We start from the raw sequence: 21,977 nt of genomic DNA, 5'->3' as shown, positions 1-21,977 counted from the left end.
GTAGACACACACGACTCTGCAGCGATGTGTGGGATGTGAAATATGCTGGATATGGGAGGCCTCTGGAATCCAGGAACACACTTGTGAATCCCAGAGTGAACAACACTCCTAGAACTCACTTCTTAAGCAACTCTCCCTCACTGTAATACACATGTACTTACACTCTCCCTCTCTTTCTCCCTCAAGCTTATACTCAAGTACTGTTTAGTTACACTCCCACAGCACAAGGTAGAAAACCTGGCTTCACCTTTGGCCTTGCTGTGGAGCTGTCAAAACATGCACACCTTAATGATACTGTAAACAGGCTAGCAGATAAGTATGTGAGTGTCTATTTTCCTGTGAGCATGATCATCTCAGGTTAAATTATGTTAGAGTCAGAAAGCAGTCTGTCCACCGGTGTGACAAGGATACAAATTAACTCCCTAAAGTCGCTAATCTAATTAATATGGTCCCCATAGACACCACACAACACCTGTCTCACCCATCCTCCACTCAGCTCCAACTGGGCTAAGTCACATACTCACACAGTACATCCCACACGAGATTACCCTAACAGATCACACACACACGGGCACACACACAAACATCACAATAAGCACAGTTTAAAGATTTGATCTCACCCTGCATCCTCAATTACTAGAGTCTGTAGCCCTTACTGTGACTTAATACTGAGCCATGAATCTTTATCTTCACCTGACTAGTACGGCCTCACCCAGAACACTGTAACCAGTCTCTCAGTCCCCTGCCCTCACTCCACCACTCGGTCCGCTTGTCTGGACCTGAACCAGCACTGCTGGAGGCGATTGATTGACCTAATATAAACAACATTCAACACTCATTCAAACAAACATTCAAATTACACATAGGGTTAAGGCTCTGTATGAAATCGGTCTTTACCCCTCTATCAGTCTCTTACCCACTATAAACTGAACTAAACTACAAGTCATAAAAGCAGACTGCTAGAGGCTTATAGATTACTAGATTAAGTAATTAGGCAGTCGAGTTCACATCTGTTGAACAAAACTACCGATGGCGGGGGAAAGGGGGTATGGGATGGGGGAGGTGAGAGAATAGAGGCAAATATAAAATTGTTGGAGAGGAGAGAAAAGGGGTTAGCCAAGAGGGATTGAGTAGCAGGGAGGGGTTCTTATTGACAAGCTTTAGAACAGAAAAGCTTGTCCTGAGAATGTGATTGGCTGAGCCTGACAGTAGTGACCATGACAACATATGCTACTCCCATAAGCCCCCCAGAGACAGTTACTATGTGTACTCTAGACTAGGGCGGCACAATCACCCAGCCCTCCTTTCCATGTCAATGAGCGCTTTAGACACAAACAAAGAGACCAGCGAGCTTGAAAAAAAACAACGGTTTTATTCAGAAATGATTGATCGTGTGCCCAGTTCAGTTTTTAAATGTCTCCGTAAATCTCCTACATAACATTGCTCTCAAGAATAAATCAAAGGTTAAACTCTTAGAGAAAATAAAAACATTCATTTTTGGGGTTTAATCCAAATAAAAAGAGGCTACAACAGAGAGATGGCTGCTCCTGGGTTGGGCCGACTGACAGTGCTACAGCCCTGCCCTATTGGTTTGTGTTCCATAGGCGAATCTTAGTCCCACCCCCGAGTGGAGGATAGCCAATAACAGTGTAGTGTCCACAAACACAACTCCCATGATGCCCTTCTCTCCATGGGAGATTAAGGCAGTAAACACAGTGGGGTATACCTTGGGGGTGGATTGGGAGACGAGACTGCTGGGCAGGAAAGACCTCTACTAGCCAATGATGCATGTTTGGACTACAACCACAGAGGAAGATACAGTAAAAGCACAATGATGATAAGTCCAATCAGAGAGAGAAAGAGAATCATTCTGCCCTTCTGATATACAGTACAGTAACGTGTCTTTTCCAGTTGTAACAAACACAGCACCACAGATTGAGATAGTTCTAAACGTTGTGGCGCAGCTGAGATGAGTGAGATGATGCACAGTACAGTAGATAATCAACCATGACCTAACTGGTAAGAGGGCTGAGGATAGGACTGTAGGCATATGTCTAAGTGTGTATCAATGTGCTTTTTGTTGTTGTTGTTGTGTTTCTGTGTGTGTGTGTGTGTTTGTGCATGTGTGTATGTGTGTATATCCCCCTCTCTCTCTCATCCAGGCATAGAGACCCCTCCCTCCCCCAAAAGGTAGCAGCCCCTCCCCTGCCCTTGTGGACTTTGCTCTACTCTCCCTGGGCGTCATAGTTGGCCCCGCCTGCCTTCTTCAGCTCGGTGCGAATGTAGTCCTCCTCCAGCTCACGAGCATCACTGATCATGAACTCCTTAGCAAAGTTCTGCAGGAGACAAAGAGGAGAGGGGAGAAGGTGACAGAAAATGAATGTGAGAGAGTGTTAGACAAGGAAGACAAAGGAAGCTAGAGAGATGGCACAGACAAAATTGTGTCGTACTTTATTTGGCAATCAATTTACTGTATTTTAACAGCACATTAATTAAAAATATTATTTGTTTTTAAAAAAGCATGTGAGTATGGGTGAGAACTGAAAGTCACTAACCTGGACAATATCTTTCACCAGTGTCTTGTCAGTGCTGATCTTGGCACGCTGCAGGCCACTTACGTTTTCCCCTATCCAGGTGATGAGGGTGAACTTGGCCCGCTTGCTCATGGCGTCACCCGTTGTGATCCGCACAAAGCCAAAGAGACGCACATCATCTGAGAGTGAGAGAGAGATGAGACAGCAGCAGTCAGTCAGAGATGAGACTGACCATCAGACAGGCAGAAACCTGCAGAGACTGATGACCCCGCAGACCATTTCCATTCCCATCTGTCATATGACAGAAAATTATGGTATAGTTCTTAAATAAATTGATTTGTCACAATGTTTGAGCCAGCAATTGGCAAGGCCTGATTCCTGTGTACTGCGAGTTGATTGAGCTTTGTGAGAGTGTTTCTATGCTGCTGTCTCAGCCTCCAGTATTTATGCTGCAGTAGTTTATGTGTTGGGGGGCTAGGGTCAGTTTGTTATATCTGGAGTACTTCTCCTGTCCTATTCGGTGTCCTGTGTGAATTTAAGTGTGCTCTCTCTAATTCTCTCTCTCTCTCTCTCTCTCTCTCTCTCTCTCTCGGAGGACCTGAGCCCTAGGACCATGCCTCAGGACTACCTGGCATGATGACTCCTTGCTGTCCCCAATCCACCTGGCCATGCTGCTGCTCCAGTTTCAACTGTTCTGCCTTATTATTATTCGACCATGCTGGTCATTTATGAACATTTGAACATCTTGGCCATGTTCTGTTATAATCTCCACCCGGCACAGCCAGAAGAGGACTGGCCACCCCACATAGCCTGGTTCCTCTCTAGGTTTCTTCCTAGGTTTTGGGAGTTTTTGCTAGCCACCGTGCTTCTACACCTGCATTGCTTGCTGTTTGGGGTTTTAGGCTGGGTTTCTGTACAGCACTTTGAGATATCAGCTGATGTACGAAGGGCTATATAAATACATTTGATTTGATCTGTATGAAGTATGAACACAGGCAGGGAATATTGGCTTATTATGGCGACACTGCCAAATCCAAAAGTGGGATAAATCTGTGAGTACAAGAGAAAAGGGAAGGTATTCAGAACAACAGGTTCAATCAAAGGGGTCTGGAGTTGTGAGCAATACCGAGGGGATTGGGGAGGCAGTGATTCTGGGTTCACTCTGTCTCTTCCTCACACATTCATATCACATGTTAGCCTTACATCACTAGCTACATTGTCTTGGAATAGAGCAGTTTTATTCTCTACAGTTCAGCACACCAAATAGGTGTAAATTCACATCTCTAAGTAGATTATAGTAAATGTAATAACACATTTATGACATTAATCTGCTCTGGACTAGCCCCTGTCCATTCATTACCCTTAATAGTGCACTGATGGCACAATCTAGGCATGATTTCTATGTTTATCTGTGCCTTACTGATTCAGAAGCAGCATACGTCTATCAGACCTCGAAAAGCTCTGTTGTGCATTAACAAGAATCAGTGTTAAAATGATCAGCATGGTGTCAAAGGCCATCGCTAGTTTCAACACCTCCCCATACAAGAGTCCCCACCCTACATGTCACCAGACTGAACTGTGATATCCACCAGACCACACAAAGGCCTATACTGTTTCTCTGTATAACAACCAATGTTTCTAGCACTTAAATAAAAACATTTACAAATACTTTTGTTGTACTTGTTTCTATATTTGTCATATTGAAAAAAATCTAATTAATTTTGCTAAAGCCTGACTTCCCCTGTTGTAAACTTCCTGGTGTGTCAACATCTCTTCCCTCGAAAGCCTTCTCTTTTAGTTATGCTGACAACGCTGTTAAGACAACAGTCCAGAAAACAGCTGCACTACTGTGACTATGATGATGCCGCAAAAAGACCAATAGAACGCTTGAGTTTAGACCTTTTAGTTGATAAGACAGATGCTTCTTTTAGAACACTCAGCCTGTCAACTTCTTAGTGCAGCAGTCTGTGGCCAAGCCCTCAGACAGGATGAGACTTTCACAGTTTCTGTTAAAGCAGATTCATCAGAATGTATATCATGTTTTATACAGTAAGATTAGAGAAAAACTATTATCTGGGCAAAGACAAGGACCAGAGTGAGGAGAGACTATAGTAGTATGGGACAGCCCAGCCTGGTCTCCAAGACTAAACATAACATAGCAAATGTAAATCCGGAACACTGAAATTAGAATGATAAGTTACGTTTGGTATGGTTACATAAGACAGAAGGTTACTTAAAGCATTATTTATATTATTTATATGCTTCCCCGTACCCTTTTACTTTCGGTTTTGTACACCAGCTTCAAACAGCTGAAAATACAATATTTCAGGTTATGGAAAATATATTTCACAGCGGTTTAGATGGTAAAATTATTCTCTACACTATAGTTGCTTGTTTTGTCACATAGTTTGCCCAATTTCCATTTATCTGAATTTTAGCAACCAGGAAATGGTGGAGCAATTTCTGCATAGTGCATCTTTAAGGCAAACACAAAAGGATGGTGGTTGGTTTGAATGGGTGAGCGTATAACGCAAAATGTCTATCAAATCAAATTTTATTTGTCGCATGCCGCCGAATACAACAGGTGAAATGCTTACTTTTACAAGCCATTAACCAACAATGCAGTTAAGAAAAATACCAACAACAAAAAATAATAAGGAAATAAAAGTAACAAATAAGTAAGAGCAGCAGTAAAATAACAATAGCGGGGCTATATACAGGGGGTACTGGTACAGAGTCAATGTGCGGGGGCATCGGTTAGTCACGGTAATATATACATGTAGGTAGAGTTATTTAAGTGACTTATGCATAGATAATCTCAAATCTCAACACAAAAACTTTTGAATTTCAGCAACTTTTCAACAACTTACTACTTTTTAGCTACTACTTAGCATGTTAGCTAACCCTTCCTCTAACCTAACTCCTAACCTTAACCCCTAGCCTAGCTAACGTTAGCCAGCTACCTAATGTTAGCGTTAGCCACCTAGCCAACGTTAGCCACAACAAATTGAAATTCGTGACATATACCTTTTGCAAATGCATAACATATTGAACATTTAGCAAATTTGTAACATATCATACAAACTGTAATTCATAACATATCATATGAAATGGATAATGAACATCCAAAAATTTATACAAACCATACATATCATACTAAATGGAGGATTCGTATTTACGAAAACAGGATAATACAAAATACTCTGAGACCAGGTTGGACAGCCAGGTGTAGGCCTACCATTTGGGTAGTTAGTATAGCAAAACATCAGTTCTCTTTAAAATAATATAAATCAGTAATAGGCCTAGATTGTAATACATTGTATTACATCGTAATATTGTATTTCATCACTGGAATGTCAGCCCTGAAACAAAACTACAGCCTGGGGAAATACAGGCATGCAACAGCACAGGAGTTTTTAAACGCCCAACACTCCAGCATCTAATTGGTCAGTGCCATCCGGAATCTTTAGGACATCCCTACCCTAAACCCTACCATTATCCTTATAAATTTACATTTAAACTTCAATGGGGTAGAGCCGTCCCAAGGATCCCAGATAGCAAGGATCGTATCTTAGAGGGATGAGAGTGTGGGAGGGGAGGGTGCTGATATGGTGACGACAGCATGATTTGCTCACTAGGGGTGTCCATACCCCATGTCCTGAGTAGAATAAGACCCTGCGCTGCGCACAAGAAACAGTTGGAACAACTTCAATATTACTGATATTTTAAGCTTATAGGCCTACATACTTTAAGAACTAAGAAAGGGATACGATGAATATGATGAAGTCACGGGACAGATTCCGGGAACAGACCAAGCACACCAGGCCAGGGTTTGGGGTTTAAGAAGTCGATGAGAAAAATGAAAACTTAATTGTTAATTTTCTCGAAATCTAAAGGCACAACCTAGATTCGAGCCAATATCTTAAGTAGTTGAACATGTTATTACTCCAACGTCGTGAAAGTGATAAACTGACACGTTTTCATTTTCGTAAAAAATAAAATACTTTATAGAATGAGCGTCTTTGATTTGACCGCCTGCACATGCGCAGTTTGGTGCGTGCAAGACCACCTTTAGACCTGATGATGTTTCTGCGCATGAGCTTAGTAGCCAACGTCGCAATGACATCGCCTACAAGTGTGATCGGGGATTTGATTGGAGACGCCGTTTCTGCCTATCTTCATATTGTAGGCTTTGGGATCGCAGTACTTCTGTTGTCACTAGTTACCACAGCCAAAAAGTCGAAATTGGCTATAGGCCTATTGTAGAAATTCATGAAAACAAAGGTTAGCTTTCTGGTCATAGCCTAATTTAAGGTTAGGGTTAGGCAAAAGCTTATCAGTGCGGTTAAGTTTAGGTTTAAAATCAGATTTTAAGAACAGACATTGTATAAATAGGCTGGGCTTAGCCATAAATAAGACTTTGTGGCTGTGTTAACTAGTTACGACCAAGTAGCCTATTTCTGGATGAAGTAGAATATTGCAGTGGCGTGTATTCATGGATGCCAAGGGAAGCCTGACTTCCCCCAAAAGAATGACCAATAAAACGTTTTTTTTTTAAATTATAATATTTCGTATCCCTGTGTTTCATAATTATTCTTCAATTTGCAAGAGGCTGAATGTACACTATATATACACACACAAAAGTATGTGGACATCCCTTCAAATTAGTGGATTTGACTATTTCATCTACACCCGTTGCTGACAGGTGTATAAAATCGAGCACACAGCCATGCAATCTTCATAGACAAACATTGTCAGTAGAATGGCCTTACTGAAGAGCTCAGTGACTTTCAACGTGGCACCACCATCATGAGATACCACCTTTCCAAGTGGCAGAGCAGCCGCACACATACCTAAGATCACCATGGGCAATGCCAAGCATCGGTTGTTGTCTCTATCTGAAGAAATTCGTCTTGTCACCAAAAGCACTCACAAACTTCTACAGATGCACAATCGAGAGCATCCTGTCGGACTGTATCACCGCCTGGTACGGCAACTGCTCCGCCCACAACCGTAAGGCTCTCCAGAGGGTAGTGAGGTCTGCACAACGCATCACCGGGGGCAAACTACCTGCCCTCCAGGACACCTACACCACCCGATGTCACAGGAAGGCCATTAAGATCATCAAGGACAACAACCACCCGAGCCACTGCCTGTTCACCCCGCTATCATCCAGAAGGCGAGGTCAGTACAGCTGCATCAAAGCTGGAACCGAGAGACTGAAAAACAGCTTCTCATCTCAAGGCCATCAGACTGTTAAACAGCCACCACTAACATTGAGTGGCTGCTGCCAACACACTGACTCAACTCCAGCCACTTTAATAATGGGAATTGATGGGAATTGACGTAAAATATATCACTAGCCACTTTAAACAATGCTACTTAATATAATGTTTACATACCCTACATTATTTATCTCATATGTATACGTATATACTGTACCCTATATCACCTACTGCATCTTTATGTAATACATGTATCACTAGCCACTTTAAACTATGCCACTTTGTTTACTTACTCATCTCATATGTATGTACTGTACTCGATACCATGTACTGCATCTTGCCTATGCCGCTCTGTACCATCACTCATTCATATATCTTTATGTACATATTCTTTATCCCTTTACACTTGTGTGTATAAGGTAGTAGTTTTGGAATTGTTAGTTAGATCGTTGGTTATTACTCGTTGGTTATTACTGCATTGTTGGAACTAGAAGCACAAGCATTTCGCTACACTCGCATTAACATCTGCTAACCATGTGTATGTGACAAATAACATTTGATTTGATTTGATTACCTTCTTGCCTTTGTCTGCGCCTACCAATGTTTGTACCATGTTGTTGTCATGTGGTGTTGCTACCATGCTGTGTTGTCATGTTTTGCTGCCACACTAGGTTGTTGTTTTAGGTCTCTCTTGTCGTGATGTGCGTCTCGTCCTATAGCTTATTTTTAACCCCAGCCCCCATAGGAGGCCTTTTGGTAGGCCGTCATTGTAAATAAGAATTTGTCCTTAACTGACTTGTCTAGTTAAATGAAGATAAATACAAATCGGCTGGAGTGGTGTAAAGCTCGCCACCATTGGACTCTAGAGCAGTGGAAACGAGAAACAGGGCCCCTCTGTCTCTGTATGTGTAGCCCATCTATCTGATGCCGTCTAGTCAAAAATAGTATTATATTGTTGCCGCCCGTAGCGTTGAATGCAAGGGAAGCCAGAGAGTATTTGGCCTCCCTTGGTTAAAAAAATAATAGCAAATCAGCGGTGAGCTCAACTGTAAATGGTCCTGGCGCACCAGAAAAAAGCATCAAGGGAAGCCAGTTTGGATTTGTCTTCACACCAATCACATCACATTGTTGCATCTCATTGTGTTGTCTTCCGGTGGCTGGCTAGATAGCTAGCTAGCTAACATTGTCCCTTTACTAAATTAACCATGGATGGAGATAGGGATTTGGACTTGTGGTTTTACTTCTCTATACTGGCCAATGATTATAACTGCAATTCTGATCCAACCATACATTGTGCCCCTGGCCTGTAGAGGATGGAAGTTCAATATGTAGCTAGATGTACAGTAGTAGGTTAATGTTAGCTAACTGGCTCATCATTAACCATGAAAGGAAGTTAGTCCAGCGAGCAAGCATTTTGGCTGGGTAGCCTAGGACAACAAACACTTAAAAAAAGGTATGCAACTGTATGACAGAGTCATAGACCATTTCAGCAACATGAAAGAGATGAGGATGGCATTGACATTTCTCTACAAGTAGGGTGTGTCAACATGTTTTTTCAACAAGTCGTGAAAATGTTGTGTGTGATCTATTACAGCGCTTATTGCCGTTATGCAGAAACATTGTGGTCAATTTGAAATAACCGCATAGGCGCAAAAATGAATGAAATCCTGGCCTTACCTGTGCACTGACTCTTGAATTCTTCATAATCAGTCCCCTGGCCCGCCGGCACAATCATATGGCCCTCATATTTAAACGCTGCCCTAAAAGAACATAAAATGCACACGACATTAATTAAAATGCACTGACCTTACAGACATGTCAAATTGAATATTTGGGCCCGGTCTGTCAAAAAGATCAGGGATTCTCTATGCCAGTCTACTCCACTAATGCGTGTCCACGTCCATCATAAAACATCTATCGGATGGGATTACAATGTAACGACCAGTCTAAAGTAGGCTAATCATTCAAAAACCGATGTGTCAAATGCGGGGCAGACATGTCCGGTGTTGTGTCAACATATACGTGTCACTATCACTGTACCTCTTCGATAGACAAAGGAAGTTAGTCATGCCCCGGTACCCTGAATTATTAGACTAAGATAGGTATTTTTTTAGGGAGGGGAGAAACAATGATTCAAATTGAACACTGGGTGAATGAATGAAAAGTGCACACTTTGATCATCCACCCATTGTTATGGATTTTATAAATGTAGACTCAACTAAATTCTTAGGATGCTGTGTAAAATCTCAGATTTACAATTTCCTATGCACAACTAAGTTAAACACACTCACCAGTTTATCTCCGTGTTATCGTCTCTGACGAGGTTATACGCTTCCCTGCAAGCCTCTTTATCGATTCTTGTTGCCATTTTGGGTGGACGCAAATGGACAGTAGCCTAGAGATGAAAGAAAGCACACCGAGAAAAGAACAATCCAAAATGAGCAGAACGTGAGTTCTACAATAGACGACTCAATAGTCTGAAATCACTCGCCCCTATTGAACATGCGCTATTACACGAGAAGTGCGCGGAAAAGGGTGTATCTTTTCTCAATTATCAGAGAAATAGACTATTTTCACTACTCGATTCATTTCCTATATCCAGTTTATGGGCGTTGGTGATGTTTGTCAATCAGGTTGCCGTACTAGAGCGGCGATGTCCCCATACGCAGCATTCACATCCTCCCAATGGTCAACTGAGGGATTCAGCCAAATAAATCCACCCTTTTTTATTGTTGCCGTTTTACTGCACTATCCTGCCATCTTGTGGTATGTTAATGTAATCGATGCATGAGAACAATAGCCTGCTGCAACACAATCAACCAAAATGAAACGTTCCAATAACAAATAACATTTCATTTAATTAAATACAATTATATAATAAAATAATAAACCATAATAGCCCTAGAACACACAGTGATAGAGGTAATTTATTTCAAGCTATATGTGGAACAGAGAGAGAGAGAGAGAGAGAGAGCGCGCGTGCGTGATAGGCTCGCTAAACAGTCATTTTACAATGGCTGTCTCATAAATCTGCTATTTTCAGGAACCTGAGTTACACCCTACACCCCCAGAATGGACCCGCATGACCACATCCCTCCATGAATTGATGAGCCCAACATATATAGAATAAAATCACTTGTCTCATAAGGACAAATTGGAAAAGGCATCAAAGTGGTGCATATAAACTAAACGTTTCTGCACTGAGGGATTTGTTTGCGGTGAGAAACACTTTTAGCAGTGCAGCGCGCAAACTAACCTTTTAAATCTGTGTTCAATAGCTTGACGTTTTCATCAGTGGGCCCCATGCACTAGCCCTGTGATTGGTTGGATTCACAGACAGTCTACGGCTACTTCCTGGATGAGATCATGGCTGCGACTGAACGACTAAATAATATATTTTAAAACTGCTTTTGAGTCAAGCAAGCTGTAACAACGGGTGATGCTGTGCTACATTTAAACACAATTTAATTTTTTCTCGATACATTTAGCTGTCGAACATAAAAGCGTCTCGTGTAGATCGTTGCTTGTCTACATGTAGCCTACTGTTGGATCTCAAAGTTGCTGTTGTTGAATAGCTGCTACAATGTAACAAGAAGTCAACGTCTCCCAGCGTCCTCCCCTTACACGTCAAAGTGAGGTGATACCTTGTAGCATGATGTCAGTCTAATTTTTTTGACAAACAACCCGAAAGTTAGTGTAGTCCAAGTTGTGACTCCACTTGTGGTTTCTCTGAATTATATCGATTCGTCATCAAATTTCACTGTCTTTCAGATAGTGTTGAATTGATAGAACGCAATGGATAATGGACGACAAAGCCGTGTTTCACGGCCTCAACAGATAATTGAGTCATCCAAGGTTAGTTGCATGATGTGACGTATCAAGCTGGTGTTAGTTTTGTCTTACCTGACCAACTTCCTTTAAGTAAGTTTAACTTTTCATGTAATATTACCTGTTGCTCTGTGTCTCAGGTGTACCGTTGGGCTGAGCAAGCTGACTTCCTCCTGCAGGGTCTGAATGAGCAGCGTCAGCACGGCCAGCTGTGTGACATGGTGCTGGTGGCTGATGAGCAGCGTATCCCAGCCCACCGCGCCCTGCTGGCTGTTTCCAGCCCTTACTTCCAGGCCATGTTCACCCTGGGCATGAGGGAGGAGCGTCAGGCAGAGGTGGAGCTGGTGGGGGCTTCCTACATCGGCCTTAAGGCTGTGGTGGACTTCCTCTACAGTGGGGAGCTGCCTCTGGATGGAGGGAACATTGACAATGTTCTGGAGACAGCCCACCTACTGCAGGTGTGGAGGGCAGTGGACTTCTGCTGCCAGTACCTAGAGAAGGAGGTGAGTGAGGAGAACTATCTATACCTGCAGGAGCTGGCTCTGCTCTACAGCCTGGAGAGACTAGACACCTACATTGACCACTTCATCCTGGAACGCTTTGCGACCCTCTCCTTCACACCAGGCTTCCTGAGGGATGTCCGGCTGCCCAAGCTCAGCTCCTACCTGGCCAGCGGGCAGGTCCAGCATGAGAATGAGCAGGCTCTGCTCCAGGCTGCTCTCCAGTGGCTGAGCCACATGCCTGACCGCCCTGCACACGCCCGCCAGCTGCTCTCCCACATACGCTTCCCCCTAATGCCAGCCAGTGATCTGGTGGGGCGCGTCCTCCCGGCCGTACAGGCCCTGCTGCCCCCGGAGGCTGACTGTGAGGTGCTGGTGGAGGAGGCTCTGAACTACCACAACAGGGCCAGCGCCCAGCCCGGGCTGCAGACGGGCCGCACCATGCTGCGAGGAGGGGAGGAGCGCCTCCTACTGGTGGGTGGGGAAGTGTCAGAGCGCGGGGAGGAGCTGACTGCAGATGTTAGCTGGCTGGATGGAGACTCTGGTGAATGGATGGTAGAGACCCAGATCCCGGCACAGAGGAGCCACCACTGTGTCGCTGTACTGGGGGGGTTCATCTTCACAGCTGGAGGCAGCTCATCACGAGATAATGGAGGTGATGCTGCCAGCAACCTGCTGTACCGCTACAACCCCCGCGACAACCAGTGGATCAAGGTAAAGCCAAAGATACTGGTAACTAACTAAAATATCTTATCTGCATTGTTTCCAATCAGAGCAAATTAACCATAGTGGGCTGAACAAACAAAGAGGTGGGCAGAGCCAAGCACGAGTTGGTGCGATCCTATTGGCTCGTTCTTGCATGTACACTGAACAAAAATATAAACGCAACTTGTAAAGTGTTGGTCCCATGGTTCACGAGCTGAAATAAAAGATCCCAGAAATGTTATATATGCGCAAAAAGCTTATTTAAAAAAAAAAGTACAAACCTGTTAGTGAGCATTTCCCCTTTGTCAAGATAATCCATCCACCTGATAGGTGTGGTTTATCAAGAACCTAATTAAATAGTTTGATCATTACACAGGTGCACCTTGTGCTGGGGACAATTAAAATGCCACTAAAATGTCAAGTTTTGTTGCACAACACAATGCCACAGATGTCTCAAGTTTTTTAAAGGAGTGTGCAATTGGCATGCTGAATGCAGGAATGTCTGCCAGAGCTGTTGCCAAATAATGTGATGTTAATTTCTCTACCATAAGCTGCCTCCGTCATTTTAGAGAACCGCAGACCATGTGTAACCACGCCAGCCCAGGACCTCCACATATGGCTTCTTCACCTGCAGGATCGTCTGGGATCAGCCACCCGGAAAGTTGATGAAACTGTGGGTTTGCACAACCGAAGGAATTCTGCAAAAACTGTCAGAAACCGTCTCAGGGAAGCTCATCTGCGTGCTCGTTGTCCACACCAGGGTCTTGACCCGACTTCAGTTTGGCGTCATAACCGACTTCAGTGGGCAACTGCTCACCTTCAATGGCCACTGGCACGCTGGAGAAATGTGATCTTCACGGTTTAATCCCGGTTTCAACTGTACCGGGCAGATAGCAGGCAACGTGTGGGCGAGCGGTTTGCTGATGTCAATGTTTTGAATAGAGTGTCCATTTGTGACAGTGGGGTTATGGTACGGGCAAGCATAAGCTACTAACACAATTGCATTTTATCGATGGCAATTTGAATGCACAGAGATACCGTGACAATATCCTGAGGCCCATTGTTGTTTCATTCATCCACTGCCATGACCTCATGTTTCAGCATTATAATGCATGGCCCCATGTCGCAAGGATCTGTACACAATTCCTGGAAGCTGAAAATGTCCCAGTTCTACCATGGCCTGCATACTCACCAGACATGTCACCCATTGAGCATGTTTGGGATGCTCTGACTCGACGTGTACGACAGCATGTTCTAGTCATCACCAATATCCAGCAACTTCGCAGAGCCATTGAAGAAAAGTGGGACAACATTCCACAGGCCACAATGAACAGCCTGATCAACTCTATGCGACAGAGATGTGTCACACTGTGTGAGGCAAATGGTGGTCACACCAGAAACTGACTGGTTTTCTGATACACACGCTTACCTTTTTTTAAGGTGTCTGTGACCAACAAAAGCATATCTGTATATCCAGTCATGTGAAATGCATAGATTAAGGCCTAATAAATGTATTTCAATTGACTGATTTCTGTTGGGGAAGGCCTACTGTGTGAATTGTGTGTGTGTCGAATATAGTATTATTATTTTTTCAACTAAAAGACAACTATTTTATTTGCTATTTAAATACAGGTCTCAGAAAAACAAGTACTTTTTAAAGGTATTTGAATATATGCAAGTTATTTGAAAACTGAAAATACATATATTTGATGGCTGCCAAATATTTTATGAAGAACCAGAAACTACAACGGTTAGTTGAATTAGTCTAAATATATAATCATTAGCGCTTGGTTTGGAGGGCTCTCGGATATGAATCTTAATATAACCTATAATACATGGAATCACCTCAACATTAAAGTAGACCATGGAATCAGTCACCTCAACATTAAAGTAGGCAATGGAATCAGTCACCTCAACATTAAAGTAGACCCCTTTTGCAGCTTACAAAATGACTAGCAAATATTATTTATTTTAATTGAGTGATGAGGTAATAGATTAACACTTTACATCAAGTTATACATGTGTAATAACTTTTATTACAATAGCAACATTGTTACATTGGACTTTGTAAATTGCTTTATAATTGCATAATGAGTTATTACATATGTAGCATAAGGAACAGTGACAATTCCACTTGTGTACAGTAGTTACAACTCAGGTCATTGCCATGCAATTAAAATGCAATTACCAAAGTTTTATGTAATAACATGCTAATGAAATTGCTCAAAGTAATTACAGTTTTATTGCACAAGAACAGTTTAATGTTAAGGGTTACTAAAAATGCTAACGGTAACAAAATATGTCTATTAAGTGTCAAAAGGAAACAAAATATCAAAAAACTGCAGTCTTGAATCAACTACAGCCAAGGAAGGTGGAAAATCATGTTAGTTTGTACAGTTGAAGTCGGAACTTTACATACACCTTAGCCAAATACATTTAAACTCAGTTTTTCACAATTCCGGACATTTAATTCTAGTAGAAATGCCCTGTCTTCGTTCAGGTAGGATCACCACTTAATTTTAAGAATGTGAAATGTCAGAATAATAGTAGAGAGAGTGATCGATTTCAGCTTTTATTTCTTTCATCACATTCCCAGTGGGTCAGAAGTTTACATACACTCAGTTAGTATTTGGTAGCATTGCCTTTAAATTGTTGAACTTGGGTCAAACGTATCGGGTAGCCTTCCACAAGCTTCCCACAATAAGTTGGGTGAATTTTGGCTGATTCCTCCTGACAGAGCTTGAGTAAGAGTTAGGTTTGTATGCCTCCTTGCCCGCACATGCTTTTTCAGTTGTGCCCACAATTTTTCTATACGACAGAGTTCAGGGCTTTGTGATGTCCACTCCAATACATTAACTTTGTTGTACTTAAGCCATTTTGCTACAACTTTGGAAGTATGCTTGGGGTCATTGTCCATTTGGAAGACCCATTTGCGACCAAGCTTTAACTTCCTGACGAATGTCTTGAGATGTTGCTTCAATATATCCACATAATTTTCCTCCCTCAGGATGCCATCTATTTTGTGAAGTTCACCAGTCCCTGCTGCAGCAAAGCACCCCCACAACATGATGCTGCCACCCCCGTGCTTCACGGTTGGGATGTAGTTCTTCGGCTTGCAAGACTCCCCCTTTTTCCTCCAAACATAACAATGGTCATTATGGCCAAACAGTTCTATTTTTGTGTCATCAGACCAGAGGACATTTCTCAAAAAAAACGTAGTCTGGCTTTTTTATGGTGGTTTTGGAGCAGTGGCTTCTTCCTTGCTGAGCGGCCTCAGGTTATGTCGAATTTATAGGACTCGTTTTACTGTGCATATAGATACTTTTTTACCTGTTTCCTCCAGCATCTTCACAAGGTCATTTGCTGTTGTTCTGGGATTGATTTGCACTTTTCGCCTCAAAGTACATTCATCTCTAGGAGACAGAATGTGTCTCCTTCCTGAGCGGTATGACGGCTGCAGGGTCCCATGGTGTTTATGCTTGCGTACAATTGTTTGTACAGACATCTGAAAAGTCCAGCAAGCGCCAGGACCGTCTCCTAAAGTTGATTCAGCTGCGGGATCGGGGCAACACCAGTACAGAGTTTGCTCAGGAATGGCAGCAGGCAGGTGTGAGTGCATCTGCACTAGAGGTCGACCGATTTATGATTTTCCCATGCAGAGCAAGGGGAACAACTACTAGAAGGCTCAGAGCGAGTGACGTTTGAAACGCTATTAATGCGCGCTAACTAGTGAGCCATTTCACTTCGGTTACACCAGCCTCATCTCGGGAGTTGATAGACTTGAAGTCATAAACAGCGCAATGCTTGACGCACAATGAAGAGCTGCTGGCAAAATGCTCGAAAGTGCTGTTTGAATGAATGTTTACGCGCCTGCTTCTACCTACCACCGCTCAGTCAGATACTTAGATACTTGTATGCTCAGTCAGATTATATGTAATGCAGGACACGCTAGATAATATCTAGTAATATCATCAACCATGTGTAGTTAACTGGTGATTATGATTGATTGTTTTTTATAAGATAAGTTTAATGCTAGCTAGCAACTTACCTTGGCTTACTGCATTCGTGTAACAGGTAAGTCTCCTTGTGGAGTGCAACGAGAGAGAGGCAGGTCATTATTGCGTTGGACTAGTTAACTGTAAGGTTGCAAGATTGGATACCCCGAGCTGACACGGTGCAAATCTGTCGTTCTGCCCCCGAAAGAGGCAGTTAACCCACCGTTCCTAGGCCATCATTGAAAATAAGAATGTGGTGTTAACTGACTTGCTTAGTTAAATAAAGGTACAAAAAAATAAAAAGGGCGCCCAAAATACCGATTTCCGATTGTTATGAAAACTTGAAATCAGCCCCAATTAATTGGCCATTCCGATTAATCGGTCAACCGCTAATCTGCACGCATAGTGAAGCGAAAACTTTTGGAGGATGGCCTGGTGTCAAGAAGGGCAGCAAAGAAGCCACTTCTCTCCAGGAAAAACATCAGGGACAGACTGATATTCTGCAAAAGGTACAGAGATTGGACTGCTGAGGACTGGGTTAAAGTCATTTTCTCTGATGAACCCCCTTTCCGATTGTTTGGGGCAGCCCAAAAAAAGCTTGTCTTGGTAGCGCTCACCTTGTCTTCTCATCAGACCTGTGTCATGCCAACAGTAAAGCATCCTGAGACCATTCACGTGTGGGGTTGCTTCTCAGCCAAGGGAGTGGGCTCACTCACAAATTTGTCTAAGAACACAGCCATGAATAAAGAATGGTACCAACACATCCTCCGGGAGCTACTTCTCCCAACCATCCAGGAACAGTTTGGTGATGAACAATGCCTTTTCCAGCATGATGGAACACCTTGCCAAAAGGCAAAAGTGATAACTAAGTGGCTCGGGGAACAAAACATCGATATTTTGGGTCCATGGCCAGGAAACTCTCCAGACCTTAATCCCATTCAGAATTTGTGGGCAATCCTCAAGAGGCGGGTGGACAAACAAAAACCCACAAATTCTGACCAACTCCAAGCATTGATTATGCAAGAATGGGCTGCCATCAGTCAGGATGAGGCCCAGAAGGATGAGCCCCAGAAGACAGCATGCCAGGGCGGATTGCAGAGGTCTTGAAAAAGAAGGGTCAACACTGTAAATATTGACTCTTTGCATCAACTTCATTTAATTGTCAATAAAAGCCTTTGACACTTATGAAATGCTTGTAATTATACTTCAGTATTCCATAGTAACATCTGACAAAAATATCTAAAGACACTGAAGCAGCAAACCTTGTGGAAATTAATATATGTGTCATTCTCAAAACTTTTGACCACGACTGTAGTGTGTTTGAGACAAGAACACTTCCCCTCAGATGGACAGAGTTTCGAAGTTGTTTTTGCTAAGCATCCAACTTGCCATTTGCAATGTTTGCCTACGGCTTTGAATTTCTCTGCTGTATTATAACATGAATTGCAGTTTTCCACCTTTTCAGTGGCATGTCGAAAGACTCATACAGTAGTTGAACATCACAACGTATTTATTTTGTATCTGTACAAAATATAGTTGCATTTTGTTTGATTATGTACATCTGAGGCAATGGACATTCAAGATAAATGACATTTACAGAATGTTCAGATAGGCATGTATTGTTTAGATCAACTATGACTGTCAGATTGGAATAGTATAGGAGATTTGTGTTTTATTCTTTCTATTTTTATCTTCCACATGCAGTTCTAGATACAACCCTGCTATTAGTTGAAGGCAGCCAATCCAATAGTTTCTGAAAAATAGTCACTTCCTGAGATCTGTATTCAAATAGTTTTAAAAAGTAGTTTCTTTCTCAGATCTGTATTCAAATAGTTTTAAAAAGTAGTAATTTTTGGGGGATCTGTATTATAATAGTTGTAGTCACCTCCAGAGCATAGTTAAAACTATAGTTATCCCAGCTTTGCTGCAACCCAACCTAACATTTCGAAAATGTCTCCAATTATGTGTCATCTTTACTCTAGAGTGCCCCAATGAATCAGCGGCGTGTGGATTTCTACCTGGGAGCCGTTGGGGAGTGTCTGATCGCTGTGGGAGGGCGTAATGATAATGGGGCTCTGTCGTCAGTGGAGGTGTACAGCCCTGCAGACGACTGCTGGACATACGTAGCAGGACTGCCCAGGTGCGAACTAACACTATTTCTCTATAATGATCTCCCAAAGGGTTACCTGTACTCCTGTCCATCTGATATTAATTCCACCTGTTAAGCAGCAAGACAACAGAGTAATGAGAACAACACTCTACCTCTAGGGACAGCTCAATGTTATGTCACGGTTCCCAATAGACCTACAATAACTATTATGCCGCCTTAGCTGGCAGACTGGCACAGCTCATATCAAAGCCCTTTCTCTCACCTGTTCCTCTCTTCTCCATGTCTCTGCAGGTTCACCTATGGCCATGCAGGCACATCTGATAAAGGAGTGGTCTATATCTCAGGTGGCCATGACTATCAGATTGGGCCATACCGGCGAGACGTGTTGAGCTACGACCCCCGAGGAGGAGACATCTGGGTGGAGCGCCAGGCCATGTCATCGGCACGGGGGTGGCACTGCATGACGTCACTTCACCACCTCATCTATGCAGTCGGGGGCAGTGATGACCACGAGGAGAGCATTGATCGTTTTGACATCCTGGCAGTGGAGGCATTTGACCCCCAGAGTGAACAGTGGACCCGTATAGCCCCCCTCCTCCAGCCTAACAGTGAGGCGGGCTGTGGGGTCTGGGGGGGTAAGATATATGTGCTGGGAGGCTACAGCTGGGAGAGCATGGTGTTCTCACAGGCCACACAGGTGTTTGACCCTGACAAGGGCCAGTGGGTGCGGGGACCAGACCTGCCAAAACGCATCGCAGGGGCTTCAGCCTGTGTGTGCTCAGTGAGACCCCAGCCCTGCAGCCCGGACAGGAAGAGGGCAGGACACAAGGGGAAAGGCAGGCATCACCCCACCCAACCCAACTAAAGAGGATACAGAGGACTGCAGGGGATGGAAGGGGTGAAAAGAGTTGTGTAACTACCAATGGAACTGTCAGTGGATTACATATAATATCATCTCTAAAAGCACAAAAGCACACAATAGGACTGGTTCTGTATCAGCTGGTTTGTGAAGGCTTCCAACATGCCTAACACTGGGGATTGTGTGAAAAATGTCTTTGATTTGCTTAGTATTACAATTAAAGCATAATCTATGTGTTCTAACCTAAACGTTTTGTTTGAGTTATGAATTAAGAACTACTGAGTTCCATCAGAATCAGGCAGAAAGGGAAGTGTTGACACACTTATTCAAATCAAGCCAGCTAAAAAACAACAGCAACATCTGTTCTTTACCTTAAGTGCAACGTTTTCATTTATCATCAAAGTGTCACCTTACAGGGAAACAATTAACACTGGTAGACGACCATTTGCAGTTGTATGCTGCTGATGTTGATGAGGAGCTGGATAGTAGTCTGGCCTTGTTAACATCAGGTTGAGAAGCAGTTATCTTATCCCCAAGTGACTTCTCTGTCTCTTGTCTCAAATGGCTGATCCTCAGGGACTGTCATTGGATGATACTTCAATCTGAAGAACCGAAGCATTATGTCAGGGTAGGAGCAGTTGTTCTCTACATGGAATTATTGATGTGTAGAAGAGCATTAAGTATTTGTATAAGGAAGGGTGAACCCTGTCTCACATGTCTGATGCAGGACTTCTAGCCTCAATCCAGTCTTTTCAGTGTCGTCCTCAGAAGTCAAAGATCTGCAGACAACACACTTCCCATTTGACTTCTCACTGCACCCTTTTTCAATGATTGTCAGAATTAATACATCTCCATAGATTTATGTAGTGAGTTAGTTGTGTGTGTGAAAGTTTAGTTAATAACAATATTGATCTACCAAGACATTGACCTGACATTGATCAAACTATAGCACAAAGACTGATTCCTAATTTAATCAGTCATATTGCTCAAACTGAACTTGATATGAACTCATAGTATGATTCAGCAAGAGCCATATGTAGGTCAAATAAGGAAATATAATCTATATTGGGTTAGAGAAAGTTCACCTTAGTGTTTTCCAGAATGTGGTTGGTTTTGACACTCTTGGGCATCAATGCAATACACTGCTGCATATGATCCCTCAGCACCACCTGAAACAACACACACACACACACACACACACACACTCCCTGAAGACGCATACACTTCAGATTTGGGTTTCTACCAGAACTCTATTCTAACCTGAGCAGGGCTCCGTTGGTGCTTCAGCAGCTTCTCGGGATCAGTGTCTCCACAGTGACTGCAGGAAGTATTGACACAATCAACTTTTGAAAGGTAGAGAGGGATGATTACTGAGTGTCAAAAAGTGCAGGATAGAGTCATATAGTGCAGGATCATAGTAAAGTTGCTACTGTAGGGGAGAATGGGGTGAAGTTAAGCCTCCCTTGTTTCTGGGAAACCGTACATGAAATGTATCATTTGACCAAATATTTAAGAAGAGGTCATCATTTCATGGAGTCTGTGAAGGAAGAAACTACATGGAATAAGTTGAAAGCAAGTTAAATTTAAAAAAAATGTATTGTGTTAAGAGATTTCATGATGCTTGTATCTAAATCAATTAGATAGTTTTAAGATTTTTCTATCCATAAATATGAGGCCCTAAACCTAGCATGAAAGTACATCCTTGTAGCTGTGTTGGCTAATATAGTCAAAATGTTTGCCTTGGCGTAAGGTGAGCAAATTGAAAGTTGAGCAAATTGAAGTGATTTCTTCCCAGGTGTAATGTAAGGCATTATCGCTAGGATATGAGATAACAACAGGGCCTGGTATATGTTGAAAGTGTTTTTAAAAAGTACAAAGTGTTTGTTAGGTGTTAACCCTGTGTTCAAAGATGCTCAAAATGATTCAAATACAAAAAAAGTGATTGTGATTGTGTTGAATTGTGTTTGGGAAATAAAGATAGACATGGTTTTAAAAAGAATGGTGGTAATATTTCATTCAGTACAGAAATTTGTAGGCGGCTTAACTTACCCTGTGCTCGGCTCCACTCACCTCATACCTGGAGTAAGTTGCGCTAAGAGACCACTTTTTTGGTACAAGCTGGGTTTTCAAAACTAACATTTACATGATTTCTGGTTATTTCTTAGGATACACATGTTGAGTATTTGTTAGAAAGAATACTATATTTGCCTTGACGGAGTGA

The 21,977-nt window shown here is 42.7% G+C and overlaps 2 protein-coding genes across 6 annotated transcripts; one reads left to right on the top strand and one right to left on the bottom strand.

The window, feature by feature from the left end:
* Positions 1-1,352: 1,352 nt before the first annotated feature.
* Positions 1,353-10,284, bottom strand: LOC110494385 (coactosin-like protein). Its single transcript, XM_021569393.3, has 4 exons — positions 10,051-10,284; positions 9,437-9,519; positions 2,556-2,713; positions 1,353-2,336 (listed from the first exon to the last, which is right to left on the bottom strand). The coding sequence occupies exons 1-4, from the start codon at positions 10,125-10,127 to the stop codon at positions 2,226-2,228; spliced, it is 429 nt and encodes a 142-aa protein (XP_021425068.1). The 5' UTR covers positions 10,128-10,284; the 3' UTR covers positions 1,353-2,225.
* Positions 10,285-11,085: 801 nt separating this feature from the next.
* klhl36 (kelch-like family member 36) lies at positions 11,086-21,752 on the top strand. 5 transcript variants are annotated; one of them, XM_090205656.1, is made up of 5 exons: positions 11,091-11,391; positions 11,531-11,614; positions 11,728-12,801; positions 18,770-18,927; positions 19,189-21,752. In XM_090205656.1, the coding sequence occupies exons 2-5, from the start codon at positions 11,555-11,557 to the stop codon at positions 19,760-19,762; spliced, it is 1,866 nt and encodes a 621-aa protein (XP_090061782.1). In that variant the 5' UTR covers positions 11,091-11,391; positions 11,531-11,554; the 3' UTR covers positions 19,763-21,752. The 5 variants fall into 5 exon arrangements, with proteins under 5 accessions (XP_021425055.1, XP_090061782.1, XP_090061775.1 ...); XM_090205649.1 differs by having other exon boundaries at positions 11,092-11,396; XM_021569363.3 differs by having other exon boundaries at positions 11,092-11,396; positions 11,728-12,819.
* Positions 21,753-21,977: the final 225 nt, after the last annotated feature.

The sequence above is a fragment of the Oncorhynchus mykiss genome, chromosome 2 (assembly GCF_057628025.1).
Source record: "Oncorhynchus mykiss isolate SJ-2025 chromosome 2, ASM5762802v1, whole genome shotgun sequence".
Taxonomy (NCBI): domain Eukaryota; kingdom Metazoa; phylum Chordata; class Actinopteri; order Salmoniformes; family Salmonidae; genus Oncorhynchus; species Oncorhynchus mykiss.
The sequence above is the reverse complement of the archived record's forward strand: the minus strand, read 5'-3'. Positions and strand labels throughout refer to the sequence as shown.